Source organism: Malaya genurostris, chromosome 2 (genome assembly GCF_030247185.1).
Source record: "Malaya genurostris strain Urasoe2022 chromosome 2, Malgen_1.1, whole genome shotgun sequence".
Lineage (NCBI taxonomy): Eukaryota > Metazoa > Arthropoda > Insecta > Diptera > Culicidae > Malaya > Malaya genurostris.
The window spans coordinates 28499466-28520828 of NC_080571.1; the positions used below are offsets into that span (position 1 = coordinate 28499466).

At 37.3% G+C, this 21363-nt stretch overlaps 1 protein-coding gene across 4 annotated transcripts in view; it reads right to left on the reverse strand.

Moving 5' to 3' along the window:
- Nucleotides 1-21363, reverse strand: part of LOC131432571 (DENN domain-containing protein Crag) — a 120110-nt gene that overhangs the window by 2519 nt on the left and 96228 nt on the right. For 3 of the 4 annotated variants that reach the window (XM_058598913.1, XM_058598914.1, XM_058598915.1), the window contains exons 7-9: nt 12147-14335; nt 11777-12088; nt 167-250 (exon numbers count right to left, since the gene is read on the reverse strand). In XM_058598913.1, the coding sequence (XP_058454896.1) occupies nt 167-250; nt 11777-12088; nt 12147-14335 (2585 nt within the window). The remainder of the gene's footprint in view (nt 1-166; nt 251-11776; nt 12089-12146; nt 14336-21363) is intronic. The other variant, XM_058598916.1, reaches the window with a different exon arrangement.

Sequence of the window (21363 nt, forward strand, 5' to 3'; positions counted from 1 at the left end):
ATTAGATTAGAGTTTCACATTAGAAAATGCAACGCACACTCTAAAACAAAAGACGATGACAACAACGATCAGAACATGTTGAAAACAGACAAACAAGTGCTAGGCTATCCGGTCTATTTTTTTTTTCAACCAGACCAACAACAAACAAAAAATGGCGTGCACTTACCTGACGCTGGAAATGCTTTCGATTACATTCGTCGAGAGGGATTTGAAATCTTTTTTCATGGATAAACGTGCAGGTGAGTAGCGGCTACCAAAGTAAGGTATGATTATGTAGGTATGAAAAAATGTAGAAAAAAAAACACAATTAAAAGTAAAACAAACACAAATCAATCGCGAGCCACATTCGAGCGCAAATAAGATGATGAAGTTTGAATTTTGCATGCATCATTCCAAAAAAAACTCTTAAAACAAAAAAGAACATCGATTACAACAGTAAACTGCATTCGAAACTGGGTTGGTGATATGCATTGTACTTTATTTTGCCTAATGAGTATGAAAGGCCGTTTCTTCAATTACTGCAAGATTAACGTGTCTGCGAGCATATCGACCGGAACTTTGAGACAAACTTTCAACGAGATTTTTAACGTGTCCCGGAGGTAATCGCTTAACAGGTTTTCCGAAAAGTTTGCTCTTCACAATAGCGCTTAGAATCGGCTGCGGGCTATTCTGATTTATCGGATGTAGTGGGCTGATAACGTTTCCCAACTAGACACGCTATATTTGCTTTTTCCCGTTCGAATTCCCTTTTTGGCAAGTTTATTATTCTAGGCTTCACGCAAGAGCAGAGTATGGTTATGCTTGAGCATTTGCCCTATCTCGATTTTTTGTTTCCTGAATGTCGCTCTTGTTTCCCCAAGTTCAGGAAAGTCAACAGATTTGATTCGAAAACATTAATTGAATTGAATTAATTGAATTTGTTTTATACCAAATATCTTAGAAATTCATTAAACGTTTAAATCTGGTGTAATCTAAAAAAAATTATGAAAAAATCGACTTTGGGACATAAAAATTTTGAGATTTCCGAAATCGAAATTTTTTTTCGATGCCGAATATCTTAGAAATGCCTGAAACGTCGAGATCTGGTGTAATTTAAAAAAAAAAATTTTTTTTATTGAAAAAATTCGAAAATTTTCTAAGTGTCAAAGAGTTAGTTGACTTAAAATAAAATTCGGGATAATAAGCGATGAGGTCCACTAATGTCGTTTTCGTTTTTAAATTGCACTACACTGGTGTAGCGAAAGCTGCACTGAAACCGTTCGTTTTTACCAATTGCACTACACCAGTGCTACACTTTTTCTGCACCGATACCACTGGTGTAGCACTCATCAAAAGTTTGGTGTAGCTCTGTGCAATGGAATCGTGTATTGTAGTCAATGGTTACTGTTTATGTTTTCGTCATTTTTGTTCGTTTATTCATGCCTCAGTGTAGCACTGCACCGGTGTAGTGCAAATTAAAAACGAAAACGCCATAAGAGATTGATAGTACCTATTATAGCTCTCTCCGGTCAGTACCAGCCTAGCTGCCGTGTGGAATCCGGCGGAAAAAAATGAACCAAGAATAGATCCACTGGGTTCCTGCTTCCATGTCGTAAAAGGCGACAATTGCAGGAGTTTCTTTTTCCTTTCAGTTACCAGATATTTTTAATGTTTCACTTCTGATTACTCTATTTTACTAAATTATCTCTTCATTCAACCTATCAATTTCCCTTAGCTTCGGAGAAAAGTTTTATTTGGAATGTTTTCTTCTTCCATGTTATTGATTGTCTTTCAGGATTATAAATTGAATGATGAAAATCAACTATTGCGCAAATCCGTTGATATTACAAAGTTAATAACAGAGATAACATATATCAGTATATTGAATACATATCAAAAACGTGATTAATCCACCTAGCAGTGAGATGATACCTTTTTTTATCAATCCGCATGTGTTTTTGGCATGGATATTCTTCGGTGTTTTAGTTCTCATGACATTATTTTAATTATCGTCGTTTTAAACGGCAAATTTTAATCACTCATTACCCTGTAATTTCGAAACTGCAAATCGTATCGAATTTTAATCTTAACGTGTGACAATCGATTTAACATTCCGTGAGATGTCGAAGTAAGTTCCACTTTAGAATTTTTCGTCATTATTTATGGTACTTCCAGAGCCGGTATTCAGGAATTAGCATAGCCCAAAATGATTCGAATGGCCATAAATTATTACGACAAACAATTTACATGAAATTTATAAACTCATCATCTGTAATTCCAGAATCGGATAAAATTCACCAATTTTGTATGGGACCTTAAGTCCTGTAATATTTGTTTTTGAAGTTCGATTTGGTCTTTTTTGAGAAAATGATTGAGCTTTGAGAATCGATACTGGAACCGGAATTCTAAAATCGGTGTAGCCGAAATCAGTTAAATTCACCTGAGCAGTGTGTAGACATCTTTGAGAAATTGTAGTGCGAATTAAAATTTGGGGGTACATTCCGAATCCAAAAACGAATACCGCTTAAACTGAAATAAATTTATTTGGTAATCGACTATCCAAATCAGAAAACCCGATAAACCTGATTAATTTATGTGAAATGAACATTTTTATACTAAAGCCTGTCCCAGAAAGTATGGACGCAACCAAAAACTGCTTCCATTTCGCAATGGTTCAAAATCTGTCAATTTTTATGGCTGCGTCCTGTTGTTTACATTCTTCTCTAACCACTTGTGCAGTTGTTTATTCGTTTTCATTAGTTTGTTTCAAAATGCGTGGACTTTCAGCAAAACAACGTCGAAAAATTGTGTACAAATGGTGCACAGAACGCGGACTGTCACTGAGAAAGATAGCAAAAATGGAAGGAGTAAGTGAAAAAGCCGTGCGAAATGCAATCAGGAAGTTCGGTGAGGATAACCCGAAAACGGGTCGAAAAAAAAGGCCCTACTAACCCTCAGTTGGATAAACGTATACTGAAAGGCGTTCGAGCAAAAGAAGGAGGTTTCATTTCGGGATGTGGCCAAAAAAGTGGGCACTTCGAAGTCAAATGTTCTTCGTGTTGAAGAACGTTTGAATTTTCGAACCTATAAGAAGCAGAAACATCCAAAACGTAGTCCGAAACAAGAAGCATCGATCAGGCCGAGGGTTCGAAAGCTGTACAATACGATTCTTGCTGGAAATTTGAACTGCATAATCATGGACGACGAAACCTACATGAAACTCGATTACAAATCCTTGCCGGGATCACAATATTATACGGTGCGAGAAGGGCCGTTAAACCAGTCCGAGACATCGATTGAAGTCGAAAAATTTGGTAAGAAAGCTATGGTCTGGCAAGCAATTTGTAGCTGCGGTAAGATTACGAAACCCTTCTTCACCACTGCATCAATGAACAGCGAAATATACATCAAGGAATGTTTACAAAAACGACCTCTACCCATGATTCGAAGCCACATAGATTCTGTTGTCTTCTGGCTAGATCTTGCTTCTTGCCAGTAGTCGAAATCAATGGTAGAATTGTATACTACCAAAAATGTCACTTTCGTCCTAAAAGACATGAATCCCCCAAATTGCCTACAACTTCGACCAATTGAGGAATTTTGGGCATTAACGAATCTTAAGAAAAATGTCTCGGCAACCGAAACCATTCAACAGTTCGGAAAAGATTGGAAAAAAAGTGTCAAAACTTGTCGCCAAAAAGTCTGTACGGAATTTAATGAGAAACGTTCGCAAGAAGGTGCGCCAGCTAGTCTACGAAAGCTAAGTAGCAAATGTTGAGAATAATATTCTGTTGTTGTAGCCTAATATTATCAGTATATCGAATAAAATTTGAATATCTAACACTTGTGAATTATATACAGCGAAATCAAAGTGCGTCCATACTTTCTGGGACAGTCTTTAATCACCCTGTATCACCAAAACCGGAAGTTGGATTTGACTAAAAAGTGAGATGTTTTATAGGATCTTAAGACCTTTCATTTTAATCTTTTACAATTCCTAAATTTCATTTGAATCTTAGATCGGTTTAGCAATCTACGAGAAAAATGAGTAACATTATTTTAATTTCGTTTCACATATCATCCTGTAGTTCGTGATTCAGGAACCTTGTTTGGGAGCATACGACTTTTCATATGAATCTGAGTTTGTACAAACCGGTTGAGTCATCTCCGAAAAAAATTGAGTGAAATTATTTGTCACACGCATTTGCTGATCTCGACGAACTGATTCGAATGGTATATGGGTGCTATGTTCTTCCAACATTACTTGTTGTATGTAATTTAAATCAATATAATTATGGAATTGTTTTCAACTCGAAAATTTTGCCATATTCGAACGATTATGTTGCCAAAAACGAACCGTGCTAAAATCGGCCCGAGGCAAATTGTCATGAAAAGGGATGCTGTACACAGTCTTTTTGGTACTTAGAAACAATTGTATGTAACAGTATAAAAAAGTGTTTCACGTTGCTCCCAAGCATTGCTTTGTCATACAGCGCTCAAAACTCCTACTGTTGGAATAGGGGGGAAAGTCGCTTATACAAAAATGTCGATATCTCCGTTGAAAATGGACGGATTTTAACTGGCTTGTTGGATAGCTATTACCGTGTGGAATCTGAGTATAGAAACATATTCTGCTTTCAAGGTCAAGCGTGACAGATACTGTCAAAAAACAGAAAATTTTGACATAAAACTTCGTATAACTCAAAAAGTAAACATCCGATCTCAAAACCATTCAATAGCGTTCAGGGTGACTAGTTTGATCAAAATCGGTCCAGCCATCTCTGAGATCTCGACCTCACACACACACACACACACACGGACATTTGCTCAGTTCGTCGAGCTGAATCGATTGGTATATGACATTCGACTCTCCTCGGGCCTCGGAAAAATTTTCTAAAGTTTGAACGAATTCTATACCTATTTTTGCCTTTCTCATATAGAAAGGTTATGCAATCACTGTGAAAACCGACTTCTGAACTGAGGCCCGGAGAACCGAGTGTCATATACCATTCGACTCAGTTCGTCGAGTACGCAAAATGTCTGTGTGTGTATGTGTGCGTATGTGTGTGCGTATGTGTGTATGTAACGTTTTTTTGCACTAACTTTTCTCGGAGATGGCTGAACCGATTTTCACAAACTTAAAATCAAATGAAAGGTTTTGTATACAAATCTCATACAAAATACCTGAATATTATTTTAATACGACTTCCGGTTCCGGAGTTATGGGGTAAAATGTGCAAAAAAATGAAAATATGTGTTCTAACTTTTCTCATAGATGGCGCGACCGATTTTCACGAACTTGGGTTCAAATGAAAGGTCCTGTGGTCCCATGCGTAATTCCTGAATTTCATTCGGATCCGACTTCCGGATCCGGAAATATAGGGTAAAGTGGGTTAAAAATTGTATACCATCACTTAAAATGGGGAAAAACCTTAAAAAAATTCTAAATCGACCTCAAATCTTTTCCAATTGATAGTTTTTATCAGTAGACGGTCAAACAAACCGATTTCGGTTATTCTTTTAAAAATCTAAGAAAATTGTTTTGAAGAATACATATTTTCATTTTTTTGCACATTTTACCCCATAACTCCGGAACCGGAAGTCGGATTCAAATAATATTTGCGACATTTTGCGTACTCGACGAACTGAGTCGAATGGTATATGACACTCGGCTCTCCGGGCCTCAGTTCAGAAGTCGGTTTTCACAGTGATTGCATAACCTTTCTATATGGGAAAGGCAAAAAGGTAAAAAACACTTGATATTAATATTTCAAACTATAAATTAATATTTTTCTCGGTAGCCGGCTGCCCAGATCAATCAATATAACCAATTTTTAATTTTAATAAAGAGTTTAGCGGAAATAATAAAGAATCAAGACGCGCGTGAAATCTGTTGACCTTTATTTCTTGATTTAAAATGATTTTATAAAAACTGTTTAGAATATGTCAATGCAATGAATCAATTATTTTGTCTAAATCCTATTCACTCGTTTATTTGGTATCACGTAATTTCATTTTTAAAAAGTAGGGAAGTTTTTATTATTTACGCGACAGTGTTGCAAATTTTTCTTCAGTTTCCTTTAATAAGAGCTGTGAATCAAGACTTCCCGGGACTTCAATATAGGACATTGTTGAATCGTTCACTCGGGAAGTCAGTGAGTTTAGTGGTGCATCCGAGCATCTTGAAACCGGAACATACGGAGTCGCGCGCGAATAATACCAATACTGGAATTTTTACTAACAAATATCCTTCTCCCGTGACACTTGTGGAGTGTACACTAGTATAACATATACGGCCTCTAGTAACAACAAGTGTTGGACTAACATACCTTTCCATTCCTTAGACGATCTACGTTCGGGCCTGGTCGGCGCCGGTACTGATCAATGAGTTTTGGGGCTACCAGAAGATGTACATTGGAGGATGATTTGCCAGTCCCAGGTTGGATCATCTAGAAATTCCTTGTACAATTTCAGCTAATCCCGATCAGTAACGGGGTAGCAACCAGTTTCATGCATTCCGAAGACAAAACCGCATGAAAAACCCGCATAAAAATAGACCTTAGTGTAAATCTATATACAGGGAGAAATTCAGGGAGTGTGCACTTATATGGAAATTCAATTGGATTTCTAAAGGATTTCCGAGTTATTTTTTTTTAAGCATATTTTCTTCACTGGAGAGAATATTTTTACGCATTTTCACCATCGCGTATGTTTGGCAAAACAATCAAATGACTACCAGTAAGTGAAATAAATGAAACTTTCATCAGATTACAAAAAAAACATTATTATTCATCGCATTTGGTCAGCTGCTTAAACCAAACTATTTAAAAAAACTAATATTATTCACCCGATAGCAGTGTTGGTGATTGCCGAAAATTTGACAGAAGCTGCTATATTGCTATCTATATTGTATACAACATTTTCAACCCGTAGAAGATGCTACAAGAGCTCGCTACCTCTTAATGATTGGTGCTGTGTGGAATTTACACGCTGCCAAAAAAAACCCAACGGTTGACTTAAATTCACCTAACATGAAGTAATCAAGCATGTTTTTAATTGTTGGGTGAAAAGTACTGTATCGATTGAGTAGTTTTCACTCAACAGTGTAGTATACTTCAATAAGTTGCTGTTGGGTGAAAAAAAATTGTGTGTTGCATCGCAGAAACTATCGGTCAGATTTGAAGTGATTGAAATTATTTTGTAAAATTGCCAGTTTTGGGAAATAATTCAATGATTGTCATCAATCGCAGTGTGAGTAGCTTTGTATAATTTCTCTTTAAAACAATAATTACACCGCAATATCATTTCAAGCGATGGAAGATATTGAGATGCGTTCGATCGCTCAACGGTGCAGTTCCAGCAGCTCAATAGAGCAGCCTTGGCAGTTCAATGATATAGTCTGTAGATTTAATACTGTTGCAGCTCCAGTTGCAAAATACAATGAATATGAATTCCCATAAGTGTGCGAATAGATTTAATTTCATTACTCATTCTGAATTTTGTAAATGTAACGGTAACAAACCATCTGAACATAATTACATTGTTGAAATATGTAAAAAGATAAATATTAAATAAATGAAGTAATCATAGTTGACTTTATTATTTGCGATTTATTTTTCAAACCATCGAACGAAAACTGAAATCAAATTACCCAAGTTGATTTTTATATCGCTTGCGTAGTTTCTACCTAATCAGTACTATTGATGCTTTTACTCAAAAATCAGTAAAACCCATTTTACCCAAAATTGGCTTCCTGCACACAACCCCTCTATTGAGTGAAAAGTACTTAAAATTAGGTAATTTTTTGGCAGCGTGTACCAAGAGAGAATCGTACCCTCGTGCTTCCAAGCGGCTGGTTGTGACGTAATTAATGTTTCGAGTTTGCGAGTCATCTCCGTCCAATAATGCTCTATTTCGGATAAGAAACAGAATTACTTTCCTTTTGTGGAATTTGGAATTTCTGTTTCAAGAGATTTCGCAGCCGATTCTTAGCATACAGAACCATTCAATGGCTAGTACTAGGACTTTACTGACACTAAAAATCCTTCCAGATCGGGGCCCCGAACATACGACAACTGGCTTGGAAGCAGTGGTGGTAAAGCATCGATTCCGAACACGTAAAACGTGTTCGTTCCGAACCAAAAAGCGAACCACCATCGCGAGTATAAATTTACCGATACCATCGTTCGAGTCAGCATCGCCGAACCAAGAAGCGATGCTTTAGTTTGTGAGCCTATCGTTACTAGTATGTTCATGAACATCCGATTCGAGTACTATAGGCTGTTGCTTCGGATGAACCGAACGCGGCTGAACGTTTCAGTGTTTGGGTAGCTTAGCAAGTAATGGCTGAGTATGGTAATTTTGTATATTTCCAGCGAGCGTAGAGTAGCTCAATATGGTAAATTGAAAATGTTTTAACATTTGCAAATTCGATATTGAATAAATTGGTGAGTCAATAGCAATTAAAATTGAGTAATTTTGGGCATTTACAACGAGCGTAGGGTGCCTGTATATGGAAAATAGAATTTTTTTGACTAATCTCATTTCGATGCTCTATTGATTAGTGAATAAATAGCAGTTCGAATTGGATAATTTTTCACATTTTCAGCGAGCGGCGGTGACGCAATATGAAAATTTGTAAATTTTTTGATTTTGCTAATTTGATGTTTTAATAAATATTGATTCAAAAGCAATTAAAATTTAACTATTTTTAACATTTTCAGCGACCGTAGGGTGGTTCTATTTGAAAAATCGACAAAAATTGAATCTTAAACTAATTCGATGGTCTGTTGATTCTGGAAACAATAGCAGTTCGAATTGGATAATTTTTTACATTTTTATCGAGCGTAGGGTAGAGGAATATGAAATTTTGCATATATTTAGACTTTTGCTGATTTCATGTTCCATTTAATAGTGAATGAAGAGCAATAAAAATTGATAATTTTGGACATTTTCAGCGACCGTAGGGTGGTACTATTTGGAAAATTTTGAATTTTTCGACTAATGTCGATTCAAGCAGTTTCAATAGGATTTCCCATTTACAGCGAGCGTAGTGTGGTCCTATTCGAAAAATGTTAGTATTTGAATTTGCAAATCCGATGCTTTATTGATTGGAGAATGAATTAAATTCGAATAGGATATTTTTTGACATTTTCAGTGGGCGTAGAGTGGCTTAATATAAAAATATGGGAATATTTTACCTTTTCCTAATTCAATGTTTAATTGATAGCAATTGGAATATTAGAATTTTAATCATTTTGTTCGGTGGTAAGGCTGCTTTATATGAGAAATTGTGAACTATTTTGCCAAATCGGATGCTGTATTGATTAATATATAAATAGTAGTGGTAGTGAACCATCGGATTTGAACATGCAAATCGTCGAAGTGCCTGTGATTTTGATTGTAATTTTTAACGCGCTATTGCTTTGCTCGTCAACTAAATTAGAATTTGGTTTTGATGCTATAGGTAAGCATTTCATCGAACCATAAATAATAAAACTACGCATCGAATAGAGCTCAATTGACCTTCGCCGATGGTCTGCCAACTGAATGGTTTGGTACATATGGCTCCGCCGAACAGCAAGCGAACTTTACCGTCAACCGAATAAACAGTTTTTGCTAGGAAAATATTTCTGAACAAATATGTACAAAGCATCGGTGTTCGGTTCCCACTTTACCACCACTGGCATGGATTAGGAAATAGTATAAAATTACAATTTTTTATATTAAACCACCCAGCGCTCGCTGAGAATATCCAAAATTAAAAAAACCCAACCTTGAAAATAATGCACTAATGAATTAACATCGATCAGACAAAAGTCAAAATGTTACCGCTAAACCGCTCACTAAAAACGTCCAAAATCATCCAATTCTACCTGCTACTGATTCGCTCATCAATTGAACATTAAAATAGCAAAAATCAAAATATTTTCAAATTTTTATATTAAACCCCCCTACGATCGCTGAAAATGTTCTTATCATCATCATGAAAATCATCTTATTTGAACTGCTATTAATTCATCAATCAATAGAACATCGAATTGACATTAGTCAAAAACTTTACAATTATACAGATAGAACCATCCTATGGTCCCTGAAAATCTCAAAAATGAGCAATTTGTAATTGTTATTAATTCACTATTAAATCAGCAAAAGTCAAAATATTTACAAATTTTCATATTGCGCCATCCTAAATGCCCAAAATTATTCAATTCGAACTGCTATTGATCCAACAATCAACAAACCATCGAATTGGTATTAGTAAAAAATTTTACAATTTTTCAAATAGAAAAACCCTACGGTGGCAGATAACTTCCATAGATTTTTTACTATCATCGAATTAGTAAAAAATCCACATTTTTAAATTGCGCCACTCTACGCTCTCTGAAAATGTCTAAAATTATCCAAGTTGAACTGCTATTGATTCAACAATCGATAGAACATCAAATTTAAATACGCTCGTTGAAAATACCAGAAATTACTTAATTTTCTTTGCTATTGACTCACCAGTTTATTAAACATCGAATTTGCAAGAGTAAAAAAAAAACCTTTTCATATTGAACCACTTTACGATTGCTGAAATGTTCCAAAATATTCAATTCTTATTGTTATAGATTCTATAACCAAAACCATAAAATTTGCAAAAAATCCAAAACTTACTATTTTCCATATCGAGCCACCCTACGCACACTGATAATGTCTGCATTGATAATTTCAAAACCAGGATGTGAGAATTGAAATCAACAAACCATCGTATCGAACGCAGTTTACTCGGCCCTCGCCGATGGTCCGCCGACCGAACGGTTCAAATCGGATTGCTTCGCCGAACACCGAGCACAGAACACCTTCGCATTAACCGAGGGAATAGTTTTCGAACCTATCGCATGCTTACGCTCGGTGAACATTTTGGAGTAAATTAGCAGAAGCATCGGCGTTCGGTTCGCAATTTACCACCACTGCTTGTAAGTAAGACCAGCGCCCTTTGTATTGAGCCGCCAACCCGGGTCAGTTTGTTCCCTGTGCATCCGGAATGCCTTTTATTTGACCCTAGCCTAAACTTGTGAAAATCGGTTGAGCCTTTGCGGAGAAAATTGAGTTCCGTTTTGGAGATTTTGATCCCTATTTCCGGTAGTTCTGGAACCGGATTGTGGAATTGTAGCGTAGGTACAGGTGTTATTTGTATCGAGGAAAAATCAATTGCACTTCTTGTGCCCTACTTAGCGAAGAAATGCATTTTTTAGATCAGAGTGTTTGAAATAAAAAATGATTGACCGTCGACCATCGCGAATATTCCGGTACTGGAAGCTATTGTTCGATTGGTTTGCTAAATTCAATATCTAATATTTAATTATTTTAAACACTAGTTTGTTTTTCGTTTCCACCGTCCCGACACGGTTTATTGTGACCGAATTACGAAAACGAACTGTGGCATTCCGGCTTGTGTTAAGTTGCACTAGTCGTTGAATTTGAATTGCTATGCTTCGAATATTCGAAGGCAAATTCAATTTGTTTTCCGAACAAAATATCATTCCTTCTTTCTGAAACACGATCAACATCAAACTGGAAATCTAGCTGTTGAAATTAGTGAAATTTTTCTACAAGTGTAGTCTGTAAATAAAATTTAGCACCCCGAATATCTATCTTCAGAATTCTACACCGCCATCGAAAGGTTCTGAAATTACAGTCGATCAACAATCTACACATTTTTCAAGAAACAACCAAGCTTCGGTTGCCCAAAAGTACAATGCATAAGACCAACCGAAATATGTTCAAGGATAATTTAAAGAAAACCACTCACCCAAAGTTGAACTTCAGCGTTGACCCGATGCTGGCAAAACTGGACGTAACGGAACTGCCTACTGGCATCGTTTCCGACCGATGCATACTTTTGTTCAGCTGCAGCGAATCGTCGAACGTGGCCGACCGTTGTCCCTTGAACAACACAGGCTGATCGGTGTAGATTGTATCGTTGTGATGATGGACACCATTCTGTCCACCGCTGTTGGCATTCAGCGAAAGTTTCTCCGTTGACTGTTGTATTTCCAGCACTTCGTCGTCCTTCAGAGCCCCCAACGGATCGTCCTGGGTCACAACGGTACGTGGTGATACTCTGCGGGAAAAAATTACATCATTTGACAAGAGATAAAAAAGTAAAAACAGAAACTGACTTTGTAGGACTAGTTTTCGTGATTGTCTTTTCATCGGCCAACTCTTCCTGGGAGCTGGTTTCGTTTTCGGCTTGAAAATCCAACGCTCGCTTCACCCGACTGATCGGATTGTCTCCGGTGGTCCCGTTCGGAGTGACACCGTTCGTGTAGTGCAGTGCCTGTTTCTGCAACTTATGAATAAAGATAGAATCTCCACCGAAGCTGTCAGCCCGTGCCAGTACTCCCCGTGGGCTGAGATCGCACGGACTTGCCGCGGGTGCTTTGAAGGATTGTTCTTCTTTGGGACTGGCTTTCAGATGGTTTCCTTCTCCGCTGATTAGCAGACCGGCACTGGACAGGACATCCGATGATTCCTGAGGCGACCCAGACTGTCGAACGATCGTTCCCAAGCGGCCTCGCAGCTTATCGAACGTTGCAAAGTCAATAATCGAATTGGATTGGTGTTCTGCCTGTGAGATACCGGAATCCAAACTGGTCCGAGAGGTTCCATCGACGGTTTCCAGTGTGCTAAGATTGTTTTCGTGTGAAGCCGACAGCCGACGACGGGCGGCATATTTTTTCCCGGCACGCTTAAAATGAGCTGCCCCTATGACAATGTTTCGCAGTCGATTCCATCGCATCTGACTGGAGAGGATGGAATCCGAGGGCCATTTCGCCTCCAGAACGCATCGATTGTAGAAGCCATAGGTTAGAGCGTTCGGTTGAATGCCCGATCGTTTCATTAGATAGTGCAGTCGGACGGCCAGAACCGGCAGATTGTGCATTCCGCAAAGTTGCATCATGATGCGATAGCAAACTTCGTCGCATTGAATTTTCAGCTTGCAAGCTTTGCCGAGCAAATCGTAGGCGGTCTTCAGGATGGAATGCTCACTGCCGGCATTTTCCGATATCAGACTCGGCAGGACCATAAAGTAGATCGAGTAACAGGCCGCTAGCAGATGTTTGGCCCACAGTTCCGGATTTGCTTGGTGTTTGCGGGCTAGTTTCTGGGCGGTTTTAATCTCATGTTTCGTTCGGCGTGCCATCGGAGAACCGGGCGCCAGACTTCCGGGTTGCTGCAAAGCATGAACCAGTAGGCTTCGTCGGGATTGCTTCAACAGAATCGGATTCAGGGTAAAGGAACTGTAGTAATAGTTTTGCTCCGGAAGTCCCGGTTGACATTCGGGTGGCAGTATGACCTTGGTTCGCTCGCTACTCTGACCGGCGTCCCAATCAATTAGCTTAATCTCAGTGGGAGTATCTTCGAATGCACTGACCTTCTCGGCACATTCATCGAAAAAGGCCAGATTGTGGTCCCCGTCCGAAACGAACGATCGTTCTTCGATGAATTTTATGAACATCTGGGTTTTCATCAGCATCTGAAAGAACTTATGATGGGCCTTGTCCCGCGATCGAAGAAACGCGTTCAACTGAAACAACGCATCCGGATCGGTGGCACGGCTCGTGGGAGCCTGCGAGATCGGAACCAAATATTCCCGGTAGCCTTTCAGAATGGAAGCCATAAACTGCAAGAACGCTTCCTGTATTTTCTGTTCCAGATTTTGTTCGCGTTTCTTTTTCTTGAAATCCCGATCCAAACTGTTGGCCGAGTCGCACGTCGTGTTCTGCTGAAGCTCGTCCAAATTTCTGAGGGTTTGTTTCAACGTTCGAGCGGCTCTTTTCGGAAGCAATTTTGTAGTAAGATGTTTTTGCGATTCACACAGACTGATATTGTTGGTGTCCAGATCGACACAGGTCACGTCGTTGGGCGGTTCGTAAAGATCGAAAAATCTCGAATCGACCCCGATCAGATAGGGCAACGGAGCGTGAAGTACCTCGGCAAGCCCCAGTGGACAGAGAGGAATGTACGGGCACTGCCACTTGAACGGAAACAGAAACGAAGAAACGGCTTCGGCGACCGCAGTCAGGGTGGCCGGTCGTAACGAGTGGATAAGGATTTTCTGCTCCGTCATCACCAACAGCAACACGTGAAGACAGTTTTCGGCGCCCAGATTGGAGAGTAACTGACGGAATCCGGCACCACTGCGGGGCAGTGGAGAATCTTCCGGCAGTGTTAGCAGAATTCGGTCGTTGCTGAAACTGGAAAGCTGCAGCATAATGCTTGGCGACGGAAATGGCACTTCGTCCAGCAGATGGGTGATGTAGCGCTCGATCGGAACGGGTATTGCTTCGTTGAGAACGGATGTTGCCTGCGAATGGGGTTTAAAAATATTTCGTTTATTGAATATTTGTTCAAAACTGAATGTCGTTAATTGATTGATTAGTAACATAATACTCCGAATTTTCAATCGATTCATGACCATGGTTCATGGTATGGATTGCCATAACATATGATAAACAAACCTAACCTTGAAGTCGATCAGTGTCAAAACATATTACGCAAAATCAGTCTGTAAACGAATGGTCGTGCTGGTGCTGGTGTTTACTGTCGTGAAATGAGACTAGCGCAGTCTCATTCACTCGGTAGATACTCAAATCAAAGACCACCGAATTTGAAATGCTATTCACTTCTTATGAGTACACGACTATTATGAAATACTAAAAATGAATGAGCTAATGAGTTGGCTAGAGCTTGTGCAATGATGCTAAGCTTGTTGAAATTGAGTGTAGAGGGTAGATTTTTCGATTTCGTCGAGCTGAGTCGAATGGTCCAGCAATTCACTACCCTTTCTTTAGACGCTTTTTGCCGTGAATCGTTTTTGGAGTTGGCAGCACCCCATCAGATTTCAATGGAATTTTCTGGAGTTGTGGACTTTGTCACAAAAAGTCACTTTGCATACTTTGTTTTTCCGAAATCATCGTTTTCGATAAAGGCTGAACTTTTTCAATAGATTTCATTCAAATGGATACGGTTTCAAGAAAAGTATTGTATTGTTCTCTGCTACGCACTGATTGGTCAAAGACGAAACGTAAAATGAATCAAAATGGGTTTATGCACCTAGAATAAATTCAGGGGTAAAATTTTTATCCCCTTTTAATTATCCTATTTTAAACTAGTTTCCCTATTTTGAATGTTTTCACCTGTTCCTTGTTTTCATTTTTAGTGTTTCTACATATTCTCTGAATCATTGGTATTTTGCCGGTTTTGGTATTTTTACCGTTTTTACGCCTTTTCTGGCTATCTTTTCAATTTTTGCTGTTATTTCTTTGTCACAAATTTCGCTAATTTGACTATTTTGGCAAAAATTACAAAACATCAATGTTACCAAAAACTTGTTATCAAAGCTATTGGTTTCATTAAATTTGGCCACTTTTACTAAGTGTCTTCAGTTTGATTCATGAACTCGAGCGAATAAGCCTTTTTTCTATCGTAAACCTTTTTGCTAATTGTTCTATTGCTATTGCAGTTGCTATTATTTTCGTTGGTTCTGCTATAATTTCCGAGATGTTTTTACATGACTTATAGCTGATTTAGCAAATTTCTCATGTATTTTTTTTAAATTTTTTGCTATATTAGCTGTTTTTTTAAATTGTACTACTCTTGCTTTCCTTAAGACCAGTTACTGGTTTAATATTTTCGTTATTATGGTGAGCTTACTCCTTTCGCTATTTTCAATTATTTTTACCACCTCACTATTTTCACAACATATATTTTTTTTATTTACCTACTGCCGTCATTTTTGGTATTTTCGCCAAGTTATCATTGTTTTGTTTGTTTTACATTATACTTTTTTTTTACCACGACCGCCTATTGGCCGTTCTTTCTTTTTTGATTCTAACACTTTTTTACTGCTTTTTAAGATTGTGCTGATTTTTTGGGCATTCGAACTAATTGCTCCATCGTAGTTACGTTAGGAAAATTTAAATCTATTATTTAAAGCTTTCGGTGATATAAGTATTCTGTATTTTTTCTGCTATTTCTCATTTGTTCCTTGAAGTAGAGTCAATAATTTTAGCTCTTTTTTAGGTTTAAATTTTGTTGCTAGCATTACTATTGCCATTGCTGTTATTATTACCTTCGTTATTTCTGCTGTATTCGCCATTCTTATGTTTGGTCATAATTTTTCTGTTTATGTTGTATTTGTTTCTTTTTTCTAGAGTAGCTGATGTTTTCTTTTTTTTCTATACGTTTCGTCTTAGACTCGTCAGTGCAGAGCAGTTCAAATTGAACTGCTTAGTGTAAACTTAAACAGTTCAATTTGAACCGCTAAGCAGACGTAAAGTTAATGCTACTTGCAAAACACTTTTCCAATTGGCACCGAAGTGGCATGTCTTTTCTGACGTGCCGAACGAAAACGTCTTTTTCGATTAATAGCATTAACTTTACGTCTGCTTAGCGGTTCAAATTGAACTGTTTAAGTTTACACTAAGCAGTTCAATTTGAACTGCTCTGCACTGACGAGTCTAAGACGAAACGTAAAGAAAAGTAAAAACGGTTATGTGCCCAAAGCACAAAAATAGGATAACCCCTAAATGATTTTTTCTGTTTTTTTTAACTATTTTTGCTACTTTCCAAATTTCATTTTTTGTCATTGTACAGGGTGGCAAGTGAATTAGCGATTTCAATTTCCCGGTTTTTTCCCGGTTTTCCCGGTGCGCGAGACTAAAAATTCCCGTTTTTTTTTTACTTGTCCAAAAAACATCGAGAGTTGAGAAATAAGTATTTTTCGGGTATCTCCTTGGAACTACGGTTAAAACTCTCAATCACAGTTTGTCCAAACGTTTATCTTCTGAACTAACAGTACCATCCAGCCCAATGTATTCCATCTTTATTTTGTATTTTACTTCGCCAGTAACTTCGATGTAACAATAGGATTAAAACAAGAAACATATCTGGCCAACGGTGATGAAAGTGATCAGTCTTGCATTTCACGAAGGAATGAAGCATCAAAATTATTGCAATTTTCTCGAAAAATCAACACAATTTATTTAAACTTCTTGCTTTCTCCAGTAATGCTCTTAAGCGCAGCTTTCACATCATATTCGACGATTATTTGTGGTGTTTTGTAGTTTTCCAGAAATATCATCAGTTATTTGAAAGCCTATAATGATGAAAAATTAAATTTAAAGTCTTACAATTAAAATAAAATAATTATTTTTCGAACTATTCAATCTTTTTCAAGACTACCACTGAATCAGTCTTTTAAAAGCTATCTGGAAAATCAGTCCTTCTTAGAACTGTTGAAAACTTGATAGTTGTACCGAAAGAATTAGTTCCATTGAACCGTTCTTTCGTTTTTCTGAAACTTTGTATGTTTCTTCGAAAATAATATGAAAACTATTAATTATATTTTGTAGTAAACAAATTCAATAATAATAAAATCTTTTCGCATGTGTTCTACCAATAATCATTCTCTTTTGTATAAATTTTCAAAGTACGCGAGCTTCTACCAGATTCTTCAAACCAGCAAACGTTTCGAAAGACTATTCTTTTGAGAAGAATAGAGAGCTATCGTTCTTCAAAAAAGAACTCCAGTACACTCAATCTTCGAGAAAAACTAGTTCTTTTGGACCGTATACGGACTGACCATCTCTAGTATATCCCAATACTTTTTTAGCCTGGTAGAGTATAAGGTTAAAAATTAAAAATGAATGAACTAAAGCACAACACTCCTCCTTCAAACCCGATTAATTCTAACAACCAGTGGCGTCTCGAGACAAAATTTACGGGTTGTGCACTGCTTATACGGTATGATATCAGAACCGTTTCGACGTTGCAACTGAGACAGCAATTTGTTTTCAACTGCCATAAGCATAAGCCACTGAAGCCTCTCCTGAATGTGTTCTCACAGAGCCTTTTCGAACAGTTGTTCAGTGCACGAGGTGCACATGAGGACGAGACGCCACTACTAACATCATATACGATATACGATAATCTTCCAGAGTTGAGTTTTGGCGTGAACAAAATTCTTCTAGAATTCTTAAAATGTGCGCTTGTCACTTTGGAAAAACAACATTCTATTCTATGCCTCTAGTGACTGAGATGATACAAATTTGATTCTTCTATCATCGACAATCTTCGAGTGCTCCTTCGTCGACATCAATATCCTCATCATAGCAGATAATCTTCAAAAAAAATTAAACAAAGCTTCACTGAACAGGCTTTTATGAACTCTGAAAAACTAATTTCAGCTGTCAAAGAAGGAAATCAAATACTCCTTTCCTTGCACACGATGGATAAAGTATTCTCATAATTTGACATTACTGAGACAAATTTTTGTGAAATTAGGGGAATCATTAGCTGGCAACTAAAACACGGCTTCTAAGAATTCTCAAAAAAATTATTAAACATGTTACCTGATGCTACTTTTACCATTATGCGTACTTATTCTGAAATTTGAAGAAAAACACTAGAAAAGGTCCTAAGTGCAAATGACAGTTCCTCTTTCTTTACTCTTTCTTTCCATTATCACGGTCCTATAGGCAATCCTTCTATCTTACACTTTGTATACAGGGTCCGGCACTCGAAGTGTAACCAATTAAAAAGGCCATAAATTCAGTTTGGAAAATTACTTTTACTTAATTCAAAGTACAAAATGTGTAAAAATAATACAAAATTCAGAATCAATTCACTTTTGCTCGATATGACCACCTTTTGCCTTGACTTGATGACTTGAGAGAGCGAAGGAGTTGCTTCGTTTGGCCGAATGTGACTTGCAGGTATTTTGGCCCACTCGCGGACAATAGCTTTTTTCAGCGCCTCGAGACTGGTGTATCTTTTAGTTCGGACTTTGCTCTAAAAAATGGCCCAAAGAGAATAATCCATTGGATTCGCATCTGGTGAATTCGAGAGCCATTGTGTGGACGTGATGAAGTTCGGAACGTTGTTTTTCAGCCATTCTTGGTTCACTCGAGCTTTGTGAGACGATGCCGAGTCCTGCTGAAACGTCCATTTCTCGTCAGAAAATACAATGTTCGGAAATTGACCGCTTTCGGCCAAACGAAGCAACTCCTTCGCTCTCTCAAGTCATCAAGTCAAGGCAAAAGGTGGTCATATCGAGCAAAAGTGAATTGATTCTGAATTTTGTATTATTTTTACACATTTTGTACTTTGAATTAAGTAAAAGTAATTTTCCAAACTGAATTTATGGCCTTTTTAATTGGTTACACTTCGAGTGCCGGACCCTGTAGAATAACGACTGAAACTGTTAACTTTCGATCTGCTGTAAAACATTATAATTTAGAGAGAAAATAAACAAAGAGAAACTGTCATTTGCACTTGAAATCTTTTCAAATATTTGTCGAGATTTAATAGAAATCCAGCAGAAGCATCCAAATTATCCTTATTTTTTATTATGAGCATTCATTATGCTGTTATTGATGACAACTAAGAAAGCTCTTATTGATTTAAAATTGCTGCGGTGTTGACTCCATTTTCAATGTATTGTGCACCATTGAACCTGTGAGGGACAATAATAAGTTTCAAAACTTGTATTGAACTTCTACTTCATATACAAAATGGCCTTCATCTTTTCATTTGTTGTATCAGGAAAATCATCACGCTGAAAATAGTTACTAGGATTAGGATTAGGAAATTTGTTCCCAGATTTGCACTAAAATTCCCGACTTTTTCCCGGTTTTCCCGATTTTCCCGGTCACTTGCCACCCTGATTGTAGCAATTTTATTTTTGCCATTTTTGATTTTTTTACTATTTTAATATTTTTGTTATTATGGAAAATTTTAATCATTTTTATCTATTTATTTTCGTCATTGCTACTATTTTTTTCCGATTGTGTTCTTTTTATTCTATTTTATATTTCATGTTACTTTTTGTTTACACAACTTCTGTTATTCGTGTCAAATTTTTGAACCGTTTTTTTTTGTTCAATTTTTCTTTGGTTGCGACAATTGTTGGTTACAATATTTCTGTTATTTTATTGTTGCTATTTTTTATCTTGTTTTCGAAAATGTTGTAAGAATATTACTTTTTGTTTTTTTCCATACTAATACTTGAACAATTCTACTGTTTATTTTAGTTTTTACAATTTTCATCAATAAGGCTGTAACTACTCTATTCGAGTTTGTAAGTTTTTGTACATATTTTATATGTACTTGTCATTTGAGTTTTATTTACTATTATCGACTATGTAAACTATTTTCTACCATTATTGTTATCCTATTTTTCTATTTTAACTATACTCACTATTTTTGCTTGATGAAAATGCCATTTTAGCACCTGATTTTTTACAAATTTGACTATTTTTGCAATTCTCCGATTTGGGCTTTTTTTTACTAAATTTTTCTACATTTTTCTATTTAACCTTGCAAGTGTTTTTCCAATTTTTGACATTTCTGTCATTGTAAATATGTTAAGATGTATGTATTTTCTCTGATTTTGTTCATGGTTATATTTTCACTAAAGATATAATTTACGTACTTCACAATTGTTTATATTTTAACTGATCTAAGACAAATTGATAATTTTTCCCTTCAACATGTTTTGCTTTTTGTCGTGAATACGACTTACTTTACTATGGGGTGCCTTTTCAAAATTAGCCATATGGAAGAATGGGCAGAACTTAATCGTGAATATCTCGACTTGTATTAATGGTAGCAACATAATTCTTTCACCATTTCATCAAAAATATGATCAGGAATTTAGGATAATATTTTAAACAGTGTGAGATAACCACAAATAACTCAAATATTAAGTTTTCTCAAACTTTGAAAACAACGCGGAAAACTCTGTAGTTTTGCTTGGCTTTTTCGCGCAAGGACGACGATTTTGAGGTAGTCAGGCACATATCTTCAACTGACTGCGTATAAAAGGGGAACCGTCTTCGAAATTTGATCATCCACGCACGATCTTCTTGTGCGTTGGATGCAAGCAGACGTCGTGAGACCAGCACCTTCGGAGAGTGCACCTTCTGCGTGGTTAAAAACCTCAAACGCTCAGGTCGGAACTCTTATTTAGACTTGAGTCGTCAGGTGGAGCAGTCGTCGATGAAAGCAGACCTTTTGCGTGTTATAAAACCTCAAACGCTTAGGTCGTGCTTTCATTTGGACTTCAATCGTCGGGAGCAGCGGTCGTCAATAATGAGAGCAGACCTTTTGCGTGGTGCCAAACCTCAAAAGCTCAGGTCGTAGTTCTCATTTGCCTTCCGGTCGTCAAGGCGAGAAGACGCATCAAACCAGTTTCGCATCATTTGGCACTGTTTGCGGATGTGTCGGTTTGTACGCAGAGCTAGTTTCAATTCAAGCAAGAACGATTGCATCAGCTGCTGGTGCTTTGCATTGGAGAGAAAGAAAACAAGAAACGAAAAGTGGACAACATTA